This window comes from Capra hircus, chromosome 8 (assembly GCF_001704415.2).
Source record: "Capra hircus breed San Clemente chromosome 8, ASM170441v1, whole genome shotgun sequence".
In the NCBI taxonomy this organism is placed as follows: domain Eukaryota; kingdom Metazoa; phylum Chordata; class Mammalia; order Artiodactyla; family Bovidae; genus Capra; species Capra hircus.
In genome coordinates, this window is record NC_030815.1 from 50,932,748 (window position 1) to 50,959,723 (window position 26,976).

At 40.2% G+C, this 26,976-nt stretch overlaps 1 protein-coding gene across 5 annotated transcripts; it reads right to left on the minus strand.

The window, feature by feature from the left end:
• On the minus strand, positions 1,790-26,884 carry NMRK1 (nicotinamide riboside kinase 1). 5 transcript variants are annotated; one of them, XM_018052083.1, is made up of 10 exons: positions 26,736-26,884; positions 26,123-26,158; positions 21,694-21,747; positions 14,651-14,741; positions 14,315-14,363; positions 8,911-9,058; positions 8,761-8,832; positions 8,036-8,142; positions 6,004-6,087; positions 1,790-2,392 (listed from the first exon to the last, which is right to left on the minus strand). In XM_018052083.1, exons 3-10 carry the CDS (start codon positions 21,720-21,722, stop codon positions 2,385-2,387), a joined length of 588 nt encoding a protein of 195 aa, XP_017907572.1. In that variant the 5' UTR covers positions 21,723-21,747; positions 26,123-26,158; positions 26,736-26,884; the 3' UTR covers positions 1,790-2,384. The 5 variants fall into 5 exon arrangements, with proteins under 5 accessions (XP_017907572.1, XP_017907571.1, XP_017907570.1 ...); XM_018052082.1 differs by having other exon boundaries at positions 26,733-26,884; XM_018052081.1 differs by having other exon boundaries at positions 26,550-26,884.

Below are 26,976 nucleotides of genomic sequence, written 5' to 3' on the forward strand. Positions count from 1 at the left end.
ACTTGCAAAATACTTGCAGTTGCTTACCTGTTTCCTCCTCCTTCTTTAGTAAAAGAGTTCCGTATCCCCCACCTTTCCTCAACTTGGCAACATCCCAGGGCAGTGATTCATAAGTGGTTTGAATCTATCCTAACAACTTCTTCCCAGCTTCTTTTGCAGTGAGAGTGGCCTTGGGAGCCATGGCTGCTGGGGTCACCGTTGGGTAATTTGGGGAGCCCTGTGGCTGTCTGCCTCCTGTACCCAGTTCCTTCCTTGATAGTTGACACTGTGCTGGGAGCTTCTGTGGGGCCTTCCTGTGATCTCCTGGTGATAGCTCCACAGGCCAAGGATGAAAGACTGTGGCTTTTCTATGACACTTTCAAGTTGTTGAATTTCTGAAGAACAAGTCTTAGATATGTAATAGTTAGGACTTGAAAGTTGTTTAGAGTTTATCTGAAATTCAAATTTAACCATGTGCCCTCTGATTTTTTTTTTCCCCTTAAATCTGACAACTCTATGTAAAGACCCTAGACTACATGTCTTAAACGTTTGTTAGCGTAAAAAGGATTACCTCAGTAAGTTACTATTAGTCAAGTTAACACACTGCTTGCATGTGAACTCATTCCTGATATAGTAGTGATTTGTAAGAAGCACCCAGCATTTATTATGTTCACTATGTGCTAGACACTGTGCTAGTTAACAGGGGGTATTTGTAATTGAGCCACAGAGGTAGGTCCTGCCTTCAAGGAGCTTGCAGTCTAGCTGGAGAGACAGCCACTGAATGAGTGATTCTGTAGGTGGCAGAGTAATTACAACTGTGACCAGCGCTTTGAAGGAAAAGTAGAGGAACCTAGAGAGCACTGATGAGGGCGGGGTAAGGAGAAGGGAAATCCTTGAGAAGTGGCATCACAAGAGTGAACTGAAGGCAGAATAGGAGTTGGTGGGCTAGTTGGAGGGAGGTTTGCAGAAGTTTGCTCCAAGCCTCAGCAGCAGCACGTGAGGCTGCTGTGACAAGGGAAGAGTCCTGGTGAGTTTGAGGAGAGGAGGTTCCAGTGGTTGAGCAGCATAGAGTTGAGTGATGGGAACTGTAGGCAGAGAGGCACTTAGAAGGTGGATCGTGGATGCCTTGGGGGCCATGTTAAGGATTTCAAAACTTATCCTTACTCTCCACTATACCCACACTAAGTACTGTTGGTATCCTCACCTTACAAAGAGGAAATAAAGACTTTAAAGGGTTTGATCAAAAACATAAAAATTTATTAAGTGAATGAACTGTAATTTTAGCCCAGATTTCTTTTTTTTTAAAATAGTGTATGTGAGCAAAAAAACCCCCTAATCATTACTGAGTGCAAGCTAGTTACAAACTTCTAAGTAATGAGAGCTGATCAGATGAGTCTGTAGAGATTGTTTAAAGTTAATTTAAGAATATATTTTATATTTATGTAAAAACTGTCAGAAATGTTTTTGTAATTTATGTAAAAAATGTCAGAAATCTATTATTAATAAATAACAAGTTGATCAGTAATTTAAATTCCAGCACTGAATGGGGCGTCAAGAAATTATACAATTATACAGATCACCTGTTTGTGCTTTCCAATGAAAGGTCCCCTGTATTGTATACCACTTAAGTCACTGTGGCTTACTTATGGAATTTTAGACCATTGGTTTGACAAAAACAAAATAAAACATGCACACAAAAATCCTTATTTGTAACAAAGTCTCAATATAAGTGACACAAATGATCCAGCAGTTTTAGATACATATGAGAAACAATTATAGCAGTAACAAGGACAAAACACATACAAAAATGTACCGTTGCAAATTGTTGATTTATTCAATGTGATTGCTACTCCTGGTAATCCCATTATTTGCAGGAGGTGGGCATCGGTATGGGATGGTGACAAATATTTTTTAAAAATTAAAAACAGAAAAATATGAAGAGTAAACTAGACGTGAGGTAAATGTTATATGATAATTGATATGATACATGCAACAAATATAGACACATATGCATACATATATAGACTCATCCACACAAACACACACATCAGCAGATTACACATATACTGGGTTGTGAGCTACATCTTATTTTTCACTTTGGATCCCATTCATAAAAGTTTGAAAATCATTAGTCTAGTGAAATGACTCAGTCTTTGTGAGCTACGCTGTATCTGTGCGCTTCTTGGTGTGAGAACAGCATTAGGGTACATTTCTGTCCATTATCATGGATAGCCACTTACTGTTCCATGTGTTAAGGAAATCATGTGAGGCAGAACAAACGAAACAACAGACTGTCATTGTACCAAAGTGCACAATGTATCTTGGTTATAGTACTTGGACAGATTCCTTTGAATTTTCCAATTCACTCCAGGAAGATTTCAGTCCATTTCACTTTATGCTGTCACTTACACACCTTGGGAATAATTACAAAAAGAAAAGAAATTAATGAAGAATTCCAACTGTCATTTTATTAAATCTTCACACTAACATCAAGGTGTGTTAAGATTACACAGATTCTGGGACCAGAAATGCCGGTTTTCTGTAAAGAACTAAATTGAGTCCAAATCTCATTCTTTTAATCCTGTGCTAAATTTTAGCCCATTTTCAGATATCCAGTATTATTTGCAATTGGTATAATGATCCCTGACTTCAAGAAATGAAATAATTTGAGAACTAGAAGAATATCACAAAAGATGGCTGATACAGTAATATTCTTGTTTTGGAATGATATCCTTGGTTTGAGGAAAGAAGTATTCTTACCTTTTTTAAAAGTAGGGACGCTGAGCTGAATATTTAGTGACTTTGGCTTAGAAAGTCAATGATCAGCCTGCCGCATTCTTATCACACATCTCATGTTAGAAAAGCACACATTTTTTGGTAATCTTTGAAGCATGCAAAATATAAAAATGATTATACTCTTTGACCCAGCAAGTGCTACTTCTGAAAATTTTACATATCTTTCAAAAGAAAACCAGCAACACACACAGATATTTTACAGTACATTATTTGCCAAGGTAAAAATCTTTTTAACAACACTAAGTATCTAACAGTAGGACATGGTTCAATAATTTTATGGCAATTATACTATTATTTTATAATTGGAAATTATATTTTAAATTCAACATAGAAAAATATCCCCCCAAATTCATTTTATTAAATTTTTATTTTGCAATTTTTATCCCTCTGATTTGACATCTTTCTTCTGCAGGAAGATATCAATGTCAGGTCTTATAATTTACTTTTAATGAGCAAAACAGAACTCAACCTTGAATCCTTTAGCTGGGAAACTGGGAGAGCTATTTAGTTTTATTGTTTCATTATATAATGGACTCTACAAAGCTTATTCAACATTAAATACTAATTTAAAAATAAAAGTAAACATGGCAATTAACCATGTAAGAGAGAGATTTAAATTCAATCTTTGTTTCTGTTTCATTATTATTGCTTTATCACAATTATGATTCTGTGTTTAGAATAGAAAATTAGTTTATTAATAGAAAATTAGTTTATTAGACACTATAAGAAGCATGAGGTATATTCAACTGAAACATTTGAAGGAGTCCAGAATAGCCTGGTTTAACCTCACTGAGGGTTAAACCAGGCTATGCTAAGGATCCCTCCAGGCTAGCTTTGCCAGGGCACTGTGATTGGAAGAACTGGGAAAGGTGATGGGTTACTATAAATAACACAGTAACTTATTTATACAACTGGAAAAAAAAAGAAAATAAAAAGAACATAAATCTTAGAGGTAGGAAAAGCTGATATTCCTTGGATTTGATGTCTCTTATAACATTTCTTTTTTTTTTTTCTTTTAAGCTTTATCCAATATCTCAAACGCAGGCAAGATAGTCTTACGAAGGACTACTTCCTTACAAACCTCTAGGATGTAGGTAAGGAAAGAGGAGGGTGTTATAGACATGGAAATGTACTTTCCTGTGGGTTTTCAGCCCCCGGCAAAACACGCCAGCTTTTCTTGGGTCTTGGACCAGATGGCAAAAGCTGGCATTCAGTATGCAATCTGCCTGAGCTACATGATCGAGGCTCGTTCATTTTTATCAGCAGATACAGCATAAGGCCAAACGTCAGCATGTGACTTGGTCATTAAAGGACAACTGGGACCCAAGCCTAGCCATTATTGAGAGAATGGAAAGGTATAGGTGTTCAACCACTGTAAGTATCAACACCCTGCAAGTACCCTATCAAGGTCAGCAAGGGAGCAAACAGCTCTCAGCCATTTACAAAGGCTGAGTCCCTCCCTTCACTCTACATTCTCTGTATCCACTGATGCTGGGGCCTGAGCTTCGTGATGGGGGGGTATGCCTTTCATCAGAGTAACAGATGGCAGGGGTAAGCAGGCATACCTGGCAAGGATTTTAAGTTCCACTTACAGGAAGAAATTTTAGTATGGTCCTGACATTTCTTTAAATAGGTTCATACCTACATGAAGGGCTGATTCTGAAACTGGGAGTGTGTTAGGATCAATGAGCTGCCTGGCTGGGCTCAAACCTCTAGTCAGTTAGGAATTTACTGAGGACACAGGAAATCTAATTCTTTCTGAGAGATGATGACATATGCACCAGGGGAGTTGCTTCTCACCAAAAGAGCATGTAATATTCTTCACTGCCAAAGTGACTCATACTGTCTTCTCCTGAGCCAGCTGATGACTGCATTTTGTATGTTAGCCATGCAAAGTGTTAGCTCAAACAGTGCCAGGCAAAGATCTAGATCTACAGTTTTGTTTTCCCAGCACACTTTGTTTTCCTTCTTCTGGTTTCTACCTCCTACTCTGCCTTCCCTTTGGAGGATTTCTCCCCTTAAATCAGGACACCTTTCCTAAGGTACTCAATTACAAGATGCGTACATGATCCACTTCCAACCAAGCAAAGTAAGCCATCTCCCAGGCATAGTGATTAGTTTAGCAAAAGTCGTGTGACCCAAGCAGGACCAATCAAAATGTTTCCTGGGACTTTTCAGCTGGGATAATATGGAAAATTGATTTAAAAATGTTTAAAGTAAAGAATTTAAAATATATGCAAAACTAGAGAGAATAACATATAGACCCTTCTGTATCCAATACTCAGCTTTGTTTATCAACTCATAGACAATATTGAAAAAGGATAAAACTGTCTTTTTACTGGGGCTATTGGATTTAGGAGGATGGTGTTGCCAAAATACTTCATGTCTGTTAGTGGAGAGAGACTGACCTCAAAATACACCCAAACAGAAAATGAGAAATTGAGGCAGAACCATGAGGACCCCATTGGCTCTCCTTAACTCAGTTGAGCCTGAAGCCACTGCCACTCCTGTTTTTTTCTGCTTAAGCCAGATTTAGGAGGATGTCTGTCACTTGCAAAATGTATTATCTGATATGAAAACCTTAAAGAAATACTCAATAAGTTATTTTTAAAATCTTGTGTTTATTTTGGGAAATAAGTATTTATGAAAAATCTTTGAGGAATAAAGGAGAAAGAGAACTCTATACCTATTAAAACAAGATCATCAGCATTTAATTTCACTCAATTCAAAGAATAATTTCAGTCCTATTCAAATAACAGCCATCTATTAAAAATTTGAACAAAATATCAGACATATCATTAAGAGAGATAACAAAGGGTGAATATTTTCACCCTCAAAAAGTAATCGACTCCCTAGACCCATTAAGAGTCTGATTCTGAACTGTCTTCAAAGCAATGAGGGGATGGATACGATACATTAGCATTCTGGTATACCATTCTTGGGGCTTCCCTGGTGGCTCAGTGGTGAAGAACCCGCCTGCCCATGCAGGAGACCTAGGTTCAATCCCTGGGTCAGGAAGATCCCCAGGAGATGGAAATGGCAAGCCATTCCAATATTCTTGCTTGGGAAATCCCATGGACAGAGGAGTCTGGTGGGCTGCAGTCCACGGGGTCACAAAGGAGTCAGATATGATTTGGTGACTAAAATAACAACAACATTCATGGGTATGTAATGAAATATTTTTCCTGGTTGCTCCTTTACAATCCACTTCGATTGGACAATACTAACCCTTTTGTTTTGCTAGTTCTTGTATTACATCTTCATATACTTGTGAAAAGAGGTCTTCCTCAGATTTTGTTCCATCTAGATAAACTGAGAAGGGGAAAAAAGACTAGTTCAAATGCTAACAGGCTTATTAATATGGGATGCTTACTCTGGCATTTGGCATCTCTTGAAGACACCATAAGTTTAAAAAACCCAGGAACTTAGTTTTAAAAGAAATTAATAGCCATTAAAAAGAAAAATATAAAGCTGATACAATAGGTTAGAGATTTGGGTTATTACAGAGAAATTCAAACTAGCTGATGTGAGAATTATAAAAACAAAAAAGACACAGAGTTAAGTGGCATTGTGCATACGTCACTTTAGGAGCACCAAATAGGTGCTTTCTCAAAACAATCATTTAGGGAATAGTTCTCAAACTTAGGATAACCTGTGAAGCTTCTTAAACCATGCTGTGTGTGTGTGTGTCTTTCTGCCTGCTGTTTTTTGTGTGTGTGATTTCTGTCACGTATGTGCTGAATCTGCATTCTCCAGGCCTTGAGATACTTTAAATTGCCATAGTCAGTTTGGTATAAGAAGTAGGTTATAAGAAAATTCTGTAGGTTAAAGGAAGGAAAGAGCCTTCTAGTCAGAATACTGCAGAGGTAGGGGGAGGTAGAAGAGAATTTTGCCGGTTAAGAAAAAGATGCTCAGTTTGGAAAGGCTAGAATGTGGGGAGGCATGAACAGTATAGAAATGAGATTTTAGAGCGAGGCTCTGCCTTAGCCTTTGGAGACCTTGAGATCCTTCCTGCCCATTTAGATTTTATCCCAGAGGGCTGGAGACTCTTTGGAAGCATTTAAGCAAGGTAGGCGCATGAGATGGTGGAGGCGGGGGGACAGGTAGTACTAAGAAGACATCCCTGCAACCAATGGTCTAGGTTGGAAATAGTGTGACCAAAACGTCATGACAGGCCCTGGGGATGCGGAAGAGGGGTTGGACTGGACTGAAGAAGGGATCGTAAGAGCCTCCAGACCATGGGGAGGTCCCGTGTGCTTTCTGTATTTACCAAACAGGCCATGAAGTCTCTCAGAGTAGGGGCAACTCCCTTTATTCTGAAAAGATGTGTCTGCTCTGGTTGCTCTGCCTCATCCAAAAGCCTTCTGTCTCCAGCCTCCGGCATCTTCTCCATGTTGTATTCTGTATCCCAAGGTTCTGACAATTCCTGAGCTGTTGTCCTTGACACCTCAACTACCTGTACCCTCCATATCTATTCTATCATTCAGTTCCTCTGAATACATATGTCCCATATCACACCCTACACATCTACCCTTCACAAAGCCACAAGGATCTGACTGAAACAAAAATTTTCTATTTACCATATCCTTGTAATAAACCTTTCTGCAAAGGGCTTCCCACTTTCCTTAGGACAATGACCTTTGGCCTTGTAAGGTACCCTTCCTGTACCACCAACATCACCCGTTGCTTTGTCTTTCTCTACCACAACTTTTTTGCCAGTGCCCCCTGGCCTTTCCATGCACCATACCCACTGTCTGGGGTGACCTTCTATCCCACCCCTACCTTCGTCCAGTTAAATCTATCATAAAGTGGTTTAAATGTGGCTTCCTTAAGGAAACCTTCCCCAGTTCCTGAGACTGGGACAGTCCTCCTGAAGCTCACTGTCACAGTACTCAGCATAGTTAGAAAGGACAACTTGAGCAGCAAGTGTGTTTAACATCTGTTTCCCTGATAGAATGTTGGTTCCTAAGACTGGAGATCAAGTCTGTCTTATTTCCCTTGATAACACCAGAGCAGTGCCTTGTTCAGGGAATGCATTCAATCAGTATTTGTTGAATGAATGAGCATTTAGAAGTTGCTGCACTTTAACAAGAGTCATAGAGAGAGAAACAGAAGCCAGGAAAGCCAATGTGGGAAAGGGGGGCTCTGGCTTAAAATGTCCTTTTACAATCTAACACGTGAGAAAAATGCCTTCTAAAATCTTGTGTACTTTGAGGCAATGACAGTTAAAAGTCTTCCTTGAAGGGAAAAAGACACTCACCAATTTCCCATGAGACATTCTCCATTTCTTTTTTGTGCTTTAGGTACATGGGCCACACGTGGCCATCAAAGTACCCTGGGGCGTCTGGAGGCTTGTAGACTCTTGTACTGTCAAAACATGTAGGAAACTTCATGTTGACAGAAACACAAAACTGGTAAAGTGAAATAATGGTCAGGACCATGGGGAAATCACTCAGAGAAGGGGTAAGACCATACTTTTTAGACCCAATGCCAGTTACAAAGATAACATACGACAGACTTAGTCCTCTAATCTAAACATGAACTTTGTAACTCGCTGACTACCATTCCTAATCATCTTTTCCTCTTCAAGTGGTTTATAAAAGAATTGACAATATTAATATAAATAATGATAGCAATACTGTTATGTTGCAGTAAGCTTTAAACTAATCAGTGTCCTCAATGGCTGTAGCAGAATACAGGCCAATTAACTTAAAATCATAATCAAAATGAAATTGCTCCATACGAAGATTTAGGAAAGATAAGCCAAACAGCTTGTATTCATACAAGGGCCTTTTCTTAGAAAAGTAATTTGCATTACTCCATGTGGGTGGCCATTTATGGAAAAAGGTCTTGTTCTTTGTGAAGAGTTGAGGCTTCCCTTGCTTGAAAAATAACTTATACACATTGTTCAATAATGCTGTTTCCTTGTTTTTCTTAAAGTCTGTCTTTTGAATTACAGTCCACAAAGGCATTTTCAAAACTTACCTCCTCCTTCGCTTACATTCTTCATATGGAATTGTCAGAAAATAGCTTCTATTCCATACAGTGTCAAGGGGCCTAAAATAACAGCATATTTAGTGCGTATTTAGTTTTTTCCCCATTCATACAGTCATTAATTGAGTGGGGAATGCTTACTTATAATGGAAGAGAAGGAAACCTTCAATAATTAAGATGGGAATTTCCTTAATGCTTTCCTCATGTGTTGATACCGGAGAGTATGTTGGGTTTTCCATCCAGCAAGAAATGGCAGACATCATTTCCTCCATGTTAAGCGCTTCAAGCACTTCAAACAAACAGACACAAATATGAAATAAATACAACAAAAGTTTTAAGCTGTGGCTTTTTATGATGAGGATATCCAGTGACCTATAAACATAAAAATAACACTATTCTATTTTTCCTTCAAAACACCTAATGAACAAACATTTTAGACAAAAAGTATAAACTCTAACATTGATACAGTGGTATGCTTGATATATTTTCATTGTGGGAAAATTTAAACACATACAAAAGTAGAGTGTAGAGTACAATGAACTCCCATGTCCCCACTTACCAACTTTGACAATTATAAACTCATTGCTTTATTTATAACTTCTATTCCCCCTTGACTATATAAATGTGTAACATTTTTGGATGACAAAATATTTATAAAATAGAAAGACAGTGACACACTGGGGAAATTACCTGCCATATACTTGACAAAGAATGGGTATCCTTAATATATAAAGAGCTCTTACAGATAAATAAGAGGAGGTAAATCATTAAAATAATTTACAAAGGACACAAATATATAATACTCAAAACTTAAAAATGTGTATACTTTCAGAGCTTACAGTTGTTAATTCTAGAAAAGTACCCTATAACAGAGATTCTTAAATTGTGGTACTTCCAGCAGCAGCAGCAGCAGCTTAGAACTTATCAGAAATGCAAATTCTCACTCCTACTTCAGAACAACTGAATTGAGCCATCTGTATGTAGATATATTAGAGTGGAAGATTTTAAAATTATGAATTAATCCCTTTAATAGATATAGAGCTACTAAGCTTTTCTCTTTGTTCTAGTATTTGTTTTGATTAAGTTGCATTTGGTAAGATGGTTAAGTTTTCAACTGGCATAAAATTGTTCCTAATATACTCATCTTTTTGATATTTGTGGAATTTGTAGTGATATTGACTTTTTTTGTTTTTCTCTATTTTTTTCTTGATTAGTTTTGATTAACTTTGAGGATCACTAAGATTCATCAATCTGTAGGTTTACATCTTAGGCCAAATTTGAGATGTCTTAGACAATTACTAATTTGAATACTTTTCAGCACCATACTGTTTCTCCTCTCCTTCTAAGGCTCTGATGATACAAATGTTAGATCTTTTGTTATTGCCCCACATTTCTGTTCATTTCTTTTCCGTCTATTTTCTCTCTGCTGTTCAGATTGAGTGTTAATAATTTCTATTGTTTTGTCTTCAAGTTCATTGATTTGTTCCTCTGTCATATTTATACTGCTATTATGCCCATCCAGTGAGTTCTAAAATTTTATATCAGTTTTCAGTTCTAAGATTTCTATTTGGTACTTTTTCACATGTCCTCTTTCTTTACTGAGGTTTCTAATTTTTCACTTGATTCAAGAATGGTTACAGTTGTTCACTGAAGCCTTTTTATGGATGTTATTTAAAATCCTTGTCAGAATTCCAGCATCTGTGTCATTGTGGTGTTGGTATCTGTCTTTTCTCATTCAAATAGAAAGTTGCCTGGTTCTTAGAATGACAAGTGATTTTCAGTCTCATCCTGGAAATTTTGGGTATTATGTAACAAGGCTCTGGAGCCTATTTAATCTTGTTTTTGCAGGCAGTTACTCTGTTCAGGTGTAGTGTGCAGGTCCAGGTTGGGTGGATGTTCAGCTGTCTGCTGAGCATCACCATACTGAGGTGTTGGGATGGCTGTGGAAGGAGAAAGAGGCAAGTAGTAGCATTCAGGTATTGCTTCATTACAGTTCAGTGAGGACAGAAGTTCAGCTCTCCAGTGGGTCCTGCTGACAGTAGTTGACACAACTTGGTTAGGGAAAGGGGAGTGCCACCTCACACCACCTCACACTGCCTTATTCCTTTTTTTCGCTGCCCGTTAGGTATGGAAGTTCAACTTTCTTTTTGGCATTACTGATATGATTCCTATGCTAACATGGAAAGCCAATGGACCCTGCTGTGCTGGTGCTGCTGGTCCAAAAGTCTAGAAATGCACTGCGCCCTGTTAACACCACGAAGGGAAGTTGTTTTTCCTTTTGTTTGGCTACACTAAAGTGGATATTACCAAAATAATTTTCTCTTCTATTAGGGCACTGTTTTTCTATTCCTTTGACTAAAGGGAACAATTTTTTTGAGCTCCAAAATCACTGCAGATGGTGACTGCAGCCATGAAATTAAAAGACGCTTGCTCCTTGGAAGAAAAGTTATGACCAACCTAGACAGCATAAAAAGTAGAGACATTACTTTGCCAACAAAGGTCTGTGTAGTCAAAGCAATGTTTTTTCCAGTAGTCATGTATGGATGTGAAATTTGGACAATAAAGAAAGCTGAGAACCAAAGAATTGATGCTTTTGAACTGTGGTGTTGGAAAAGACTCTTGAGAGTCCTTTGGACTGCAAGGAGATCCAACCAGTTCATCCTAAAGGAAATCAGTCCTGAATATTCATTGGAAGGACTGATGCTAAAGCTGAAACTCCAATACGCTGGCCACCTGATGCAAAGAACTGACTCACTGGAAAAGACCCTGATGCTGAGAAAGATTTAAGGTGGGAGGAGAAGGGGATGACAGAGGATAAGATGGTTGGATGGCATCACCAACTCAATGGACATGAGTCTGAGTAAGCTCTGGGAGTTGGTGACGGACAGGGAAGTCTGATGTGCTGCAGTCCATTGGGTCGCAAAGAGTCAGACATGACTGAGCGACAGAAATGAACTGAACTGAAAGGGAACAGAGTTGTTGGGGGGTTTTAGTTATACCTATTGATGGTTCCACGTAGCACACTTCTCTACCATCTTTTTCCAGATATATATGACAGGCAAAAAAAAAAAAAAAAGTGCCCAGGGAACTCACAGCAGTGTCATTCCTCAAGATCCAAAGTCCCTAGTCAATACGCTCTCTTCGTCTTTCACAGTCTTGGTTTGCTGTATTCTATCCAGGGTTTTTAGTTATAAGAGAGAGGAATAGCAAGTAATGGGGCAAGCCATCTTGGGTAGAACAAGACGTACCATTAGTTTTAATATATTTTCTTTACATTCAGTTAAAAATATTTTCTAATTTTCATTGTGATTTGTTCTTTGACCCATGGGATACAATGAAGCATCTTGCTTCAGGTAAAATATGATGATGTCTGGGATCTGCTTCAAAATAATACAGAAGGAGAAAGTGAGTGAGGGTATAGATGAAATATAATTGGCCAAGAGTTCATCATTTTAAAAGCAGAATGGTGAATTCATGAGAGTTCATTATGCTTTTCTTGCCTCCTTTTGTATCTGCTTAAAATTTTCCATAACAAAAAGTTTATAAAAATCAGAAAAAAAAAACCACTGATTAATTTTCAAACACTTTGGAATTTTATACTTACTCTTTTGCTATTGATTTCTAATTCAGTTCTCTGACTTAGTAGCAGTAGTAGCAGTAATTAGAATACATCTCTGTCTTACTTCAATACATTGAAATGTATTAAGACTTGAGAGAATCCAAAGTCTGACAACCTGTTAACATGTTTAGTTGATTTAACTCAATACAGCTACTGATATATTTTATTTAAAGCATCATTTTACACCATCTTCTATTTTTCCACCATCCTTTGATATTTTAGTTCTCTATTTTTTACTTCTTTTGTATTTATCAGCTATATTTTAATGATTCCATCTATTTATAAATGTGATAGCTATATACTTTAAAACTATTCTTTTGGTAGTTATAAAGATTTCAACATTACCTTGACTTACCTTAAACTTGTATATTTACCTAAAGAGCTCAGAATTCTGCTTAAGATAGATTCCTGGAGGTGGGACACTTGAACACATGGCATGAATATTTTAAGGTCTTTGGGACATATGCTCAACCTCCTTTTCAAAAAAGATTGTACCAATTAATATTCACCTGTAAGTTATTTTGGAGAAAGCAATGGCAACCCACTCCAGCACTCTTGCCTGGAAAATCCCATGGACGGAGGAGCCTGGTAGGCTGCAGTGCGTGGGGTTGCACAGAGTCGGACACGACTGAGTGACTTCACTTTCACTTTTCACTTTCATGCATTGGAGAAGGAAATGGCAACCCACTCCAGCGTTCTTGCCTGGAGAATCCCAGGGACGGGGGAGCCTGGTGGGCTGCTGTCTATGGGGTCACACAGAGTTGGACACGACTGAAGCGACTTAGCAGCAGCGGCAGCAGCAGCATAAGTTATTTTAATGGGCCTATGCCCATTATTTATATGGCCTATGCCATTATTAAATAGCACTATTATTAGTGCTTTAAAAATCTATTCATGAGGTAAGTGGGAAAAAATAAGCTTAATTCTTTAACTACTTTTGAGGTTGACTTTTTATTGTACATTCATTAATCAAGTAACCTTATGCTTCCTGTGAATAGTTATTCACATTATTGGACAATTTTCATTTGAGATATTAGTGTTTTTCTTATTAGTTTGTAAGAACTCATTTAAATTAGCAATAAATCTTTGTCAATTATTGAAAATATTTTTTCCTTGCTTAACTCTTACTTTGTAATAATCTTTCTCACTAACCAATAGAAGAGGGGAAGAGAAGAAAAAAATTTACTGGCTCAAGACACAAGAGCAGATAGCCAGTCAAGGATTTTGCCTCTCTTAAAGCTATCATGTTTCTCTAAGAACTGACTACATAACATTTTCCCTTCCAGGTTATCAAAGTTAAAAATAAGGAACATATCTCATGGTTCTTTAAGAGAGCTAGTTTGCATAAGTACACAATGATCTTATTAAAAGTTGATAAGACCATTAAATATGGTTTCCTAGCATGATATTCCTTTATAGGTATAAGTAGATGCTTTTCTGATGGACTTTACCTTATTGGCTTCAAAGCAGTGTTAAAGTGGGCAAGGAGGGGTGAAGTGAATCTATCTAAAAAATATTTACTAATCTTTTTTGAGCAGTGACAAGATCCAATACTTAGGTCACTGGGAAAGTAAGGTCAGGAGACATATAGTCCTAGAGTTTGACCTAGGCAAGATGGGACACAGATGATCGTCTAGGTAGCTGTGTGTGTCCTATGGAGGGATCCGAACAACAGAGACTTTTCTTGCCCCACCTTCAAAAGAAAAATCTATTGTTCCAATGTTTTCAGTTTTAACCATAAAACAGGGGAAAGGGTTTCATTTATTTAGAGCTGAACATGTACCAGAAGCCCTTACAAAAGCATGCTTAAAGTATAGCAACTTATTTAAACTTATTCTGAGACTCTCTTCAGAGATAGCAAAGTTATTTGGGTTTGAAAAAGGAATGAACATTAGCACATGATGTTCTCTAAGCTCATCTACTTACCATCATACTGCAGAAATCCATTTTCATCTGTCTCTATCTCAGACTCTGGCTGGAAAAACAATAAAGCACCCAAAAGAACTTCAGTGCAGAAATGATACAGTCATAGAAGGAAGAGGTGATAAACCTTTAACAAATGCTTTGGTGATGAGGATAAATAAAATCAAAGATTAGCTCCCATAAGTGTGCCATCTGGTGGATAAGTAACACTATTGCATTGAGCCTGTCTTCGCTACAAAAGCTCAATCACTTAGCAAAGGCTTTTGGATGTAATTCAAGTGACATTGCTATTATAACTGTTTCGATTTAAATAAATTATTTGAGAAGTTTCATAGATACCTTAAAAAAATCATCCTGAGATATGACACTGCAGTTTGGAAGGTGTTTCTGCAAATTCTTAGCCAGTGTTGTCTTCCCACCATTTGTCACACTGAACCAAAAAAAAAAAAAAAAAAAGAGAATACTGAGAAGGAAGATGCATTAAAAGAACATAAAACATTTAAAACTGACCTTACAAAAAGGATATTTCACACAATATGTAATAACCAAGAAGAATTATTTCCTTTATAGATAATACTTCTTTGTTTGGCAAAACTGTAGGCCCAAGTAGGTCTTATGAAACAGACAGGATGGAGCAGAAAGGTAACTAACTGCTGGGCAAGTGAACTGGGTAATATTAAATACTAAGACTTAAATTACAGCTATTATAGTCGAAGTAGAACAATTTTTTGTCTATGCTGAAACATTTACAGAGTTCACATGGCACTCAGAGGTGAGCAGCACATCTTAGTGCAAGTATATGAAACTGTACATGCTCACTATGATTCTGTCTCAATGTACAGTGAAGAAAAGTGGAGGAGTGGCTTATTACAAGCCCACCTATCAAGACTTCTCATCTCCTGTGGGTGCCTCCTTTCCTTCTAATCTTTCTCCACTGGTTGGGCTGGTTGGGAGGTCCATTGTAGCTTACTGCATCCAGTAGTTACTTGTCTCTTCTGGCTGGACTGTGACATCAAGGAGAATGGGGACCCTGACCAACTCCTCCGCGTATATATCCAGTTTTCTGGTACTCAGAAACATGCATAGTGGGCGGAAAGCACACCTCCTCTCAGTAACTCATATTTTTTTTTAACCTAAGGCTGATGTAACTCTAAAGAGTCTATGGACAGATTCAAGGTTTTTGTGAACTTGAAAAAAATTTACATCTTTATTTTCACTAAATTCTAACAGATTTTTGGCATTTCTTTTCATTATAAATATAAATCAGAAACAACACTATTGTTAATTGTACCTGTGACTTTTTCACCAATTGAAATCACAAATAGTTTCATAACATGTTGCACTTGGGGCAGACATCTTGTATTAATACCATTGATACTCATTATTACTTCAAATTTACTGTAGTTTTTAGACTTACCATTGGACAGTGCTATTTAGTGAGTTAACAAAGAAGCATGTACATCACAATGCTACAAATTTTGCTTTTAAAAATATTTTTATAACTATTAATATCACAGTTGGTTTCCTTTGCATTCCTCTTTTATTTTGTGTACTTAAACCACTACTGTAAGAAACCAAGACTTCACCATACCATCAAATGTCTATACTACAAAAAACTCCTGACTGCACATGTATTTGTAAGAACCTGTGCTTATTCCCCAGTAAGATGAACTGTAATATGTTTATAATCTAGAAAGGGAAAAGGATCTAATTTTTTTCATCAAAATTTTTTACTGGATATAATTAAATTATTACCAAAATACCTTATAGCTACAAAGTAAAAGGAACTTGATTCACAATTTTTTTTTGTTGCTGTTGTTTAACCTTTAGTTCAGTTCAGTTCAGTCACTCAGTCATGTCCGACTCTTTGCGACCCCATGAATCGCAACACGCCAGGCCTCACTGGCCATCACCAACTCCCGGAGTTCACTCAAACTCATGTCCATCGAGTGGGTGATGCTATCAGCCATCTCAACCTCTGTCATCCCCTTCTCCTCCTGTCCCCAGTCGCTCCCAGCATCAGAGTGTTTTCTAATGAGTCAACCCTTTGCATGAGGTGGCCAAAGTACTGGAGTTTCAGCTTCAACATCAGTCCTTCCAATGAACACCCAGGACTGATCTCCTTTAGGATGGACTGGTTGGATCTCCTTGCTGTCCAAGGGACTCTCAAGAGTCTTCTCCAACACCACAGTTCAAAAGCATCAATTCTTCTGCGCTCAGCCTTCTTCACAGTCCAACTCTCACATCCATACATGACCACTGGAAAAACTATAGCCTTGACTAGACAGACCTTTGTTGGCAAAGGAATATCTCTGCTTTTCAATATACTATCCACGCTGGTCATAACTTTCCTTCCAAGGAGTAAGCGTCTTTTAATCTCATGGCCGCAATCACCATCTGCAGTGATTTTGGAGCCCCCCAAAATAAAGTCTGACACTGTTTCCATTGTTTCCCCATCTATTTCCCATGAAGTGACGGGACTGGATGCCATGATCTTAGTTTTCTGAATGTTGAGCTTTAAGCCAACTTTTTCACTCTCCTCTTTCACTTTCATCAAGAGGCTTTTCAGTTCCTCTTCACTTTCTGCCATGAGGGTGGTGTCATCTGCATATCTGAGGTTATTGATATTTCTCCCAGCAATCTTGATTCCAGCTCGTGCTTCTTCCAGCCCAGCGTTTCTCATGATGTACTCTGCATATAAGTTAAATAAGCAGGGTGACAATATACAGCCTTGACATACTCCTTTTCCTATTTGGAACCAGTCTGTTGTTCCATGTCCAGTTCTCACTGTTGCTTCCTGACCTGCATATAGGTTTTTCAAGAGGCAGGTCAGGTGGTCTGGTATTCCCATCTCTTTCAGAATTTTCCACAGTTTATTATGATCCACACAGTCAAAGGCTTTGGCATAGTCAATAAAGCAGAAATATATGTTTTTCTGGAATTCTCTTGCTTTTTCCATGATCCAGCAGATGTTGGCAATTTTATCTTTGGTTCCTCTGCCTTTTCTAAACCAGCTTGAACATCTGGACAGTTCATGGTTCATGTATTACTGAAGCCTGGCTTGGAGAATTCTGAGCATTACTTTACTAGTGTGTGAGATGAGTGCAATTGTGCAGTAGTTTGAGCATTCTTTGGCACTGCCTTTCTTTGGGACTGGAATGAAAACTGACCTTTTCCAGTCCTGTGGCCACTGCTGCGTTTTCCAAATTTGCTGGCATATTGAGTTTAACCTTAGTCCACACAATTGGGTTGGATATAGGCAACCTCCTTAAAAATGGAAAAATGGGGACTTCTTTGTTAGTCCAGTGCCCAGGGCTCCAAGTTTCCAATGCAGGGGGCCTCAATTTGATCCCTGGTTGGGGAACTAAAGATCCCACATGCCCAAAAACAAAGTAAAATGTGAAAAAAAGGAAAAGTGGGAGGGTGGGTTTACCCTATGTATTGAGTAAATGCTGTTGTGAGAATTTTTTCTCCCTCTAACAAAAATGACTGTAATCCATATTGAATGCCCATAATTTAGTTACTGAATTTTGGTTTAAAATACATAGTAAACAAGGGTAACTTTATTACAGTATGAGCAATCTGGCTGGAAAATGTATTATTTTCTAGACCTACCTCTTTAGTTAAGATCATGTAGGTGAACTAACAGATTCCTTTTCACTGACTTAGCTGGAGCCAATGAAAAATAAGCACCTCATTTTTTTCAGAATCAGAGGAGATGGACCAGCTAGAAGGCAGTCCAGGTCAGAGAGATGTGGTGGCGGTGTGGGGGAGGGGGAGGAGGGGAAGAATTTAACCCGTCTGAGCCTAGAAACTATAATTCGTCTGCAACCATCCTGGTGAGCTGACACCTTAAGACTCAACTCTTCTCCTTCAGCATGCTCATAACCACTGTGCACCAGCAGGCTCACAGCCTCCTTTGTGTGCTCTCCAACCACAGGGCCAGACTGTCCAGATGGAGCAGATTCCATCCTGGGATATAGGGAAGGAAATGGGTATACTTGGGCCCACTTACTCCTTTGTTCACAAAATCCAAATAAATGCACAACTTCTAGTCCATTTTTCTAATGTGACAAAAATTTTTAGTCCATTTTTCATGTGACAGGTAACAAGAAAGGTCACTGTATTTGGAACATGGTATCTGGCTAGGGAAATGGCAACCCTCTCTAGTATTCTTGCCTCGAAAATCCCATGGACAGAGGAACCTGCTGGGCTACAGTCAATGGGGTCACAAGAGTTGGAAATGACTTAGCGACCACCACCACCACTATCTGGCTAGGGAGGAATTAAAAAAAGCTGTCTGTAATTACTCCAACAAGTGGAGAATCCCTCCTTCAACAGACAGAATTAAAATTCCCATTGTCCAGTTTAGGAACTAAGTGTTGAAAAGTTGTATGTTTATAAAAACTTGCCCAAGGTAACAACTGGAGATGAGATACAAAATCCAACTCTAACACCCAGGGAGTTTACATTTTTTAACATCAAGGAACTTCGTGAGAATCTGATGAAGGTTATAAAACCTTTCCCTAGAAAAATGAATATTTTCACACAAGCATTAAGTTTCACAAGGTTCATGGATGCCCCTTGAATCCTTCAGAAACTTCATTATTCCTTGCAGTCTCAAGTGAATAATTAGTTCAGTTCAGTCGCTCAGTCATGTCCGACTCTTTGCGACCCCACAAATCGCAGCACGCCAGGCCTCCCTGTCCATTACCAACTCCCAGAGTTTACCTAAATTCATGTCCATTGAGTTGGTGATGCCATCCAGCCATCTCATCCTGTATCGTCCCCTTCTCCTCCTTCCTTCAATCCTTCCCAACATCAGGGTCTTTTCAAATGAGTCAGTTCTTTGCATCAGGTAGCCAAAATATTGGGACGAAGGAAGTCAGACCTTCCAAAGAACACCAAAGACTGATTTCCTTTAGGATGGACTGGTTGGATCTCCTTGCTGTCCAAGGGACTTTCAAGAGTCTTCTCCAACAACACAGTTCAAAAGCATCAATTCTTTAGCGCTCAGCTTTCTTTATAGTCCAACTCTTAATATCCATACACGACTACTGGAAAAACCATAGCCTTGACTTGACGGACCTTTGTTGATAAAGTGACGTCTCTGCTTTTTAATATGCTGTCTAGGTTGGTCATAACTTTCCTTCCAAGGAGCAAGCATCTTTTAATTTCATGGCTGCAATCACCATCTGCAGTGATTTTGGAGCCCCCAAAAATAAAGTCTGACACTGTTTCCATTGTTTCCCCATCTATTTGCATGAAGTGATGGGACCAGATGCCATGATCTTCGTTTTCTGAATGTTGAGCTTTAAGCCAACTTTTTCACTCTTTCCCTTTCATCAAGTGGCTCTTTAGTTCTTCTTCACTTTCTGCCATAAGGGTGGTGTCATCTGCATATCTGAGGTTATTGATATTTCTCCCGGCAATCTTGATTCCAGCTTGTGCCTCTTCCGGCCCAGCATTTCTCATGACATACTCTGCATATAAGTTAAATAAGCAGGGTGACAATATACAGCCTTGATGTCCTCCTTTTCCTATTTGGAACCAGTTTGTTGTTCCATGTCCAGTTGTAACTGTTGCTTCCTGACCTGCATACAGGTTTCTCAAGAGGCAGGTCTGGTAATTAGTTCACAGGGCAGCAAATTTTAAGTACGAGAGAGATACAGCACAGTGCGTTTGGAGGAAGGCAGGCAGGAACTGCAGCTGAGTCTGGCAAGGGCTTTGCAGAAGCAGAAGCAGCAGTAAAACAAAATCCTGGCCCACGCTGAGGAAGAGACAGTGAAGACAGGCTTTCTTAGGGAGTAATGCACATGGCAAGAAAGCATGACCCAGATTTCCACACGGAGGGCTGGAATACTGAGATGCGGGGCATTTATTTGCACGTATGCGGAATGAAGGTTGGATTGGATCCTGTAGTGGATCTGGTAGTGGCCTCCCTGGGCTCCCCCTCCTGCCACCCTGTTTCCAAGGTCTGGTTTGGAGTGACCTGTTCTCAACTTCAGAGCAGGGCCCCACTGGCCTAAACCAATCAAGGCAGTCCCCTTGCTTTTGCCTTCGACTGTGACTGTGGGTATGTGACACAGCTGGTCGAGTCTAAGAGACCCTTGGCCTGGGGGAAGCAGAGTCCCTGCCCTAGTGCTAGGCTTAGAAGCAGCACGAGGTCCCAGGAACTGCTGGTGGTCTCCTGTGACCAGATAATGGAGCCAACTTTAGATGAATTCAAAAGGAGGAAGACACAGAGAGATATGGAGTCTCTGGTGACACCCCTAAGCTCCTACATCAAATCTTTCCTGTACCCTGCCTGCCCCTGACGCTAATATATTTTATTATTTTGGATGGTCCTCATATATCCAGAAATTCAGACTCCATTTTAAATAATTGGGAACCACGGGATATTGTTCATCAGGTGAGAGAATAATTAAAAAATTTTGTATAAAGATTAAACTGGTAGAGGTATGTAGGAAAGATGAAGAGGAGGAGACTGGAATCAGGGAATATAAGGGCTTGAATTAGGATGGTGGCAATGAGCATGGAAAGCAAGGGATGGAGAAGGGAAGCCAAGGCAGAGAAAAACTGAACTTCGTTCTAATTAGACGGGAGCAGGTCAAGGCAAAGTTCCGGCATTTAATTCACGCAAGTTTACTTTTAACTGATGACTCACTATAGTAATGTAATACAATAATACGATGATCTCGCCCAAATTACAAAATTTAATTTTAATAGTCTTAACTATTTTTTTAACTAGACTATACACAACATGAAAGTACTCAGAAGAAAGATGAATATAATGCACTAGCAAAACAAACAACGTCCTCTTGAGTTGCTGTAGTCTTATTTGAGTGCCCACTTCTGGTTACATGGGTAAGGGTGACCATATAATTTAGGACACTTCTAAGAGGAAGAGGGGTAAGTGATTAATAATCATGCCACGGCAATAAGGACTACTTCAAGATAAAAAAGTATGGGGAAAAAGGAGTAGAGGTGAGGTGGTTCCTCATTCCACATGTCCAAACTGAGCATAAGTGGAAAGAAACAATAGATTTTCTAGGTCACAGTGGAGGAGCAGCCATGTGGAGAATGATATATCACCCCAAACCAAAGTAGCATCTGATGAGGCCTTGCCGCTGGTGTCAGCTTCAGAAAATAAAGTCAGGCAGGTAAACTTTGTGTACTGACTCTCTTGTTTCTGTTTACAGGAAACTCTCCCATTTCTTGGCATCTACGTAGCCAATACTTAACTGTTTTAAATTCAACAGTGGCTTGCTCTCTTTTCTCTTTCCTTTTCACTGCTTCTTCTTCTCCCACCACATCCACATGGCAACACTCTTTGGACATCCTGAGTATCTTGACCAGCTATCGGTAGCAAAATTACTCACCCACTGATTCCAATGACAAATGTTTTCATAATTAGCTTTGAAAATCACGTCCTCCTAAAAAAAAAACCACAAAAACCGAAGGATATCACTTAGGTGTCCAAAAAGATAAAAGAGAGTCCTAAATTAGGAGGGCCAGCTGAAGGAGAAGATGCTACTGAACTCTGGGTTACCCACCTTGGATTACCCACATTCCATGGGAGAGCTTCAAACAGTACTAGCTTCTCTCTGCCATACTCTCGTGCTAAGCGCCAACGGCAGGTAGTACTCAGGGCCCGAGAGCCAAGTCAAGCGAACTAAAAGGGCCCCCATGGCCAAGCACACATCCCTGAGGATCTGTTTTCAAGGGCAGGGAAGAGCTGCAGAGACATGGGGCATATTACAGAGTTTCCTGCTCCCCTCAGGCAGATGACTTGTCACCTACATGACTGAATCACCCAAGAATGACCCATTAACCCCAAGGCAAGGAGTTGGCTGAGATGGCCTCTTTTTCCTTCTGACATGGGGAGAAAGTCACTGCTGGCCAGAGGCTGGAGGGTGCTCCAGGCAATTAAAGGGTGCTCCCATTAAGGGTGCTATTTCCTCACTATAGGGCCAGGGTAGAAAAACTTTTAGCAATGGGCCAGCAAGTAAATCTTTGAGACTTTGTGGGCCAGGAGGCAAAGTCAGGGTTATTATGTAAGAACTTATAAGAGAGAAACCATTTCCACAAACTTTTTGACAGAAGCCGAAACATAAGATAGCATATTCAAAAGCAGAGACATTACTTTGCCGACTAAGGTCCGTCTAGTCAAGGCTATGGTTTTTCCTGTGGTCATGTATGGATGTGAGAGTTGGATTGTGAAGAAGGCTGAGTGCTGAAGAATTGATGCTTTTGAAGTGTGGTGTTGGAGAAGACTCTTGAGAGTCCCTTGGACTGCAAGGAGATCCAACCAGTCCATTCTGAAGGAGATCAGCCCTGGGATTTCTTTGGAAGGAATGATGCTAAAGCTGAAACTCCAGTACTTTGGCCACCTCATGCGAAGAGTTGACTCATTGGAAAAGACTGACGCTGGGAGGGATTGGGAGCAGGAGGAGAAGGGGCCGACAGAGGATGAGATGGCTGGATGGCATCACTGACTCAATGGACGTGAGTCCGAGTGAACTTCGGGAGTTGGTGATGGACAGGGAGGCCTGGTGTGCTGCGATTCATGGGGTCGCAGAGTTGGACACGACTGAGCGACTGAACTGAACTGAAAACATAATAATAATTGAGTACTTTTTTTTGTAATGCATGTCTACAAATGAGAAGAATGGGATTCCTTTTTTATTAGGATAACATTTCCCTTACTGAATTTCAGAATGAGTGTTTCCTATTACAAAATATTACAAGTATTCAGGCACTGGGCTGGGTTTTAGCTGCAGGCCGCTGCTGGCTGACCCCTGGTCTGGAGGTGGAGGGCAGTTTAATGCATGGCCCCCTAAGCTTTACCAAAGTACTCTTGTGGATATTCTAAGGACCACTGTCATCTCTTTAAGTGAGAAGATGAAGCCCAGCAGCAGGAAACCTTAGCACAGTGGTTTTAGAAGGTTGTCTCTGACTGATGCTGCTCTTTATTCCTGACTGTTCTAGCGGAATGATTAGGAACCTAAGCTGTGCCACCCTGGGTACGTGGTGTCTAGTCTTGGCTGCCCTCCCAGCTCCTACCCTGGCCTGTGTCCAGACTCCCTCTGTGGGGATAGTAGGGAGAGCAATCTGGTAGAAAGAGGGATGGTGTTCCTTGGCTTTTCTTCAGCTTTTCTGGAACACAGCTGGCCCTTGGTGTCTGAGGGCTCCCCATTTGCAGATTCAACCAACACTGGTTTGAAAGTATTTCGGGGAAAAAAAAATTAGGAAGTTCCAAAGAGCAAAACTTGCATTTGCTGCACCAGCAAATATTTACATAGCATTTGCATTGAATTTACAATTATTTCCACAGGATGTCCTTTGTATTAGGGATTACGTGTCTAGAAATTATTCAAAGCACGTGAGAGGATGTGCACAAGTTAAATGCAAATACTTTGCCATTTTATATAAGGGACTTGGGCACCTGCAGATTTTGGCATTCCTGGGTCGGTGGGTATTGTTCTGGAACCAATCCCTACCACCCTTGATACTGAGGAACAACGGGTATTCCAAATTGAGTGCAATTGGGTAAGGTGAGGTTCCAGTTTCATTTACTAGCCTATGTGAGACAAGAATGTGACTGTGTCAGAAATAAAATAATACATCAGGCTGGACATCTGAGTTTTACCGGGAGTTGCATAATATTGAAAATATTTATCCCCATCCAAATTGCCAAAGTGTATCAAGGAACAATTACATATAATGAGTATTATAAAATAAATTTTTACATTGTAATTTTTCTGCTTTTGAATTATATTTTACCCTACTCTTATTTTCAATATGTCAGTGCTAGCCTGCCAACTATCCTTTTTTAGGATGGGAAAGGCTGCCCTTTATCCTGAGATGGTAGCTTTCTTACATCTTAACATCTTGCACTTTTAAAACATGTCCTTTTTCCTACAAACTTATGTTGGCAGTAGGTAATAGTAAATTCATGTCCTTAATTAGCAAAATAAGAACAAAAAAATTCATAGACTTTGTTGTTCCTTGCTTCCAGCGCACCTATTTTTGGATAATTTATCACAGCCTAAATTCTCAAGCCTGGAGAGATACAATCTTAAGAGATCACACGGTCCACACTCCTTCACTCTGCACAAGTTGAAAATAGCCCAGGCAATGGAGTGACTTGTTCAAGATCACACATACAGTACATGGAAAACTAGAGGGAATTCCCTGGTACTCCATGGTTTAGAACTGAGCACTTTCATTGCTGGATCCAGAGTTGGATCCTGGTCAGAGAACTAAGATCCTGCAAGCCACACGGTACAGCCAAAGAACAAAACTAGAAACAAACCTAAACCAAGTGAGTCAACTTCTAATCATCTTTCAAAGCTGCTAAAAAGCACTTTACTACCAGGAGCAGAGAAAGAATGGTGTACGTGCGCTGCCTTAATTGTGAGGCTCTTCTGTATAACAGACGTTATTGTGATTGATTTATTATCGGTGGGGTATTTTCTGTGCCCCAACTGGAAAAATCATAGCTTTGACTAGACAGACCTTTGTTGGCAAAGTAATATCTCTGCTTTTTAATATGCTGTCTAGGTTTGTCATAGCTTTTCTTCCAAGGAGCAAGCATCTTTTAATTTCATGGCTGAAGTAATTGTCTGTAGTGATTTTAAAGCCCAAGAAAATAAAAAAATAAAGTCTGTCACTGTTTCCATTTTTTCCCATCTATTTGCCATGAAGTGATAGGACCAGATGCCTTGATCTTAGTTTTTTAAATAGTTTTAAGTCAGCTTTTTCAGTCTCCTCTTTCACCTCCATCAAGAGGCTCTTTAGCTCCTTTTCATTTTCTGTCATTAAAAGCTGTAGATATTTCCCCTGGCAATCTTGATTCCAGCTTGTGAGTCATCTAGCACAGCATTTCTTATGATGTAGTCTGCATATAAGTTCCATAAGCAGGGTGGCAATATACAGCCTTGATGGATTCCTTTCCCAATTTGAACCAGTTCTGTTGTTCCACGTGCGGTTCTAACCGTTGCTTCTTGACCTGCATACAGGTTTCTCAGAAGGCAAGTAATGTGGTCTGGTATTTCCATCTGTATATTTAAATTATTTCACTACTAAACAGTACATTTTGGATACTAAACTGCAAAACAGTCACAGGTGGCAGGGGTGGAATCAGCAGATTATAAGAAAGCTAGCAACTCCCTAGTAGGAATGGATGATGACAAAACTAAAAAGGTTTTTCAATCAGTTTCAACACCAGCCTGGTTTTTCTAGAAGAGTGAAATGTTTCAGGACTTCTCACTCAATTTATTTTCTTCAACATTTTGATTACTTTCTATGTGACAGGGAAGTCTTTTTCTACTATTTTTTTTTTTTTAACTTTGCTCCCTTTTGGTAAACACCAAGGCTTGCCTGTCCGAATACACAACCCTTGCCCCTTTGTCTTGTAATCACTGTTTCACTTAATTCCTAGTAGACTTCGAAGCTTTATTTTACGTAGACTCTCATGCAAAGTTTTTTCTTCTCAATTTTTATCTCCCCCCGTCAATACAAGTGATTTATCATATTGCCTATACTATTCTAAATTTTCACCCGCTGCGTTTCTTGTCTGTTCTAGCCCCTGCCTCCCAGTGAAGATTCAACCTGCTAGGTCTGGGGTGGGCAAACTTGCTCTGCTAAGTTCTAGACCGTAAATGTTTTGGGTTTCGTGGGCAGCTGCTCAACTCTGCTGTTAGGAAGTGAAAGTGGCCGCAGGCAATACAGAAGCAAATGAGCGTGGCTGTGTTCTAATAAACTTTACGGACATTGAAATTTGAATTTCATATAATTCCTACGTACCACAAACTCTACTTCTTTTGATTTCTTTTAATCCATCTAAAAAAAAAAAACACGTGAAAATCATTCTTAGGCTATACAGTAACAGGCAACAACGAGGGCCTCCGTCAGTCACTCTCAGCGCTAAAGGAGGTAGATTGCCTCCTCCGATAGGGATCAAGACCTCACCCCTACCCCAGTGACTTCTCCGTCTCCAGAAGACCGACTCCCATTTTAAGGATTATTAGGGGGCGTGAGAGTAGTACCCCATCAGGACAACACTTTCTCCTGGGCAGGCCACTTATCAGTCCATTTAGGGTGGTAGATTTCCTAACAGAGCTTGCAAGACACGGCCAGGCTCAGGCTCCAGCGCAGGAACACTCTGGGAACATCTCCAGGCCCCAGCGAGTCTGCGTGGCGGGGAGCGCGGAGTCAGGCAGGTACTACTCACCGGGCGCTAGTTCGTTCGACTGCTCCCGAGCAAAGCGGCACAGGCGATCGCTACGCGCGCGCCTGTCACTAATCCGCCGCAACCCCTGAAGCTCGTTAACCAAGAGGCGCACAGCCTCTTTCCCCGCTCCCCTTCCGGGTCAGAGGCTGCCCAGGGTAGAGAAGGCCAACCTAGGTTCCGTACCACCTGGAGCGGACGCGGCAGCAGGCTCTGGCCGGCGTTGGGCGGGGCGGGCCTCCGGCGTGCGTGGCCTCGCGCCTGCGCGCGCGATCCTGCCCTGTCCGGCCCTTTCCCGACCAGGGTGCGCGCGGCCAGGCCGGCCCCGGCGCGAGCCTGCGGCTTCCCGGTCCGGCTCCGCCTGGTTCTGCCTCCGGGCGCGCCGCCGTGCGCGCCGCCCGCGCTCCTGCCGCGGCGGAGCGGGCAGCCG

Excerpts from the sequence above, each read along its gene's own strand:
- NMRK1 (XM_018052083.1), bottom strand. The coding sequence starts at position 21,722 with ATGAAAACATTTGTCATTGGAATCAGTGG. Across the intron at positions 14,742-21,693 it reads TTTGTCATTGGAATCAGTGG|TGTGACAAATGGTGGGAAGA; the intron begins GTGAGTAATTTT and ends TTTTTGGTTCAG. Across the intron at positions 14,364-14,650 it reads CTCAGGATGATTTTTTTAAG|CCAGAGTCTGAGATAGAGAC; the intron begins GTATCTATGAAA and ends TTGTTTTTCCAG.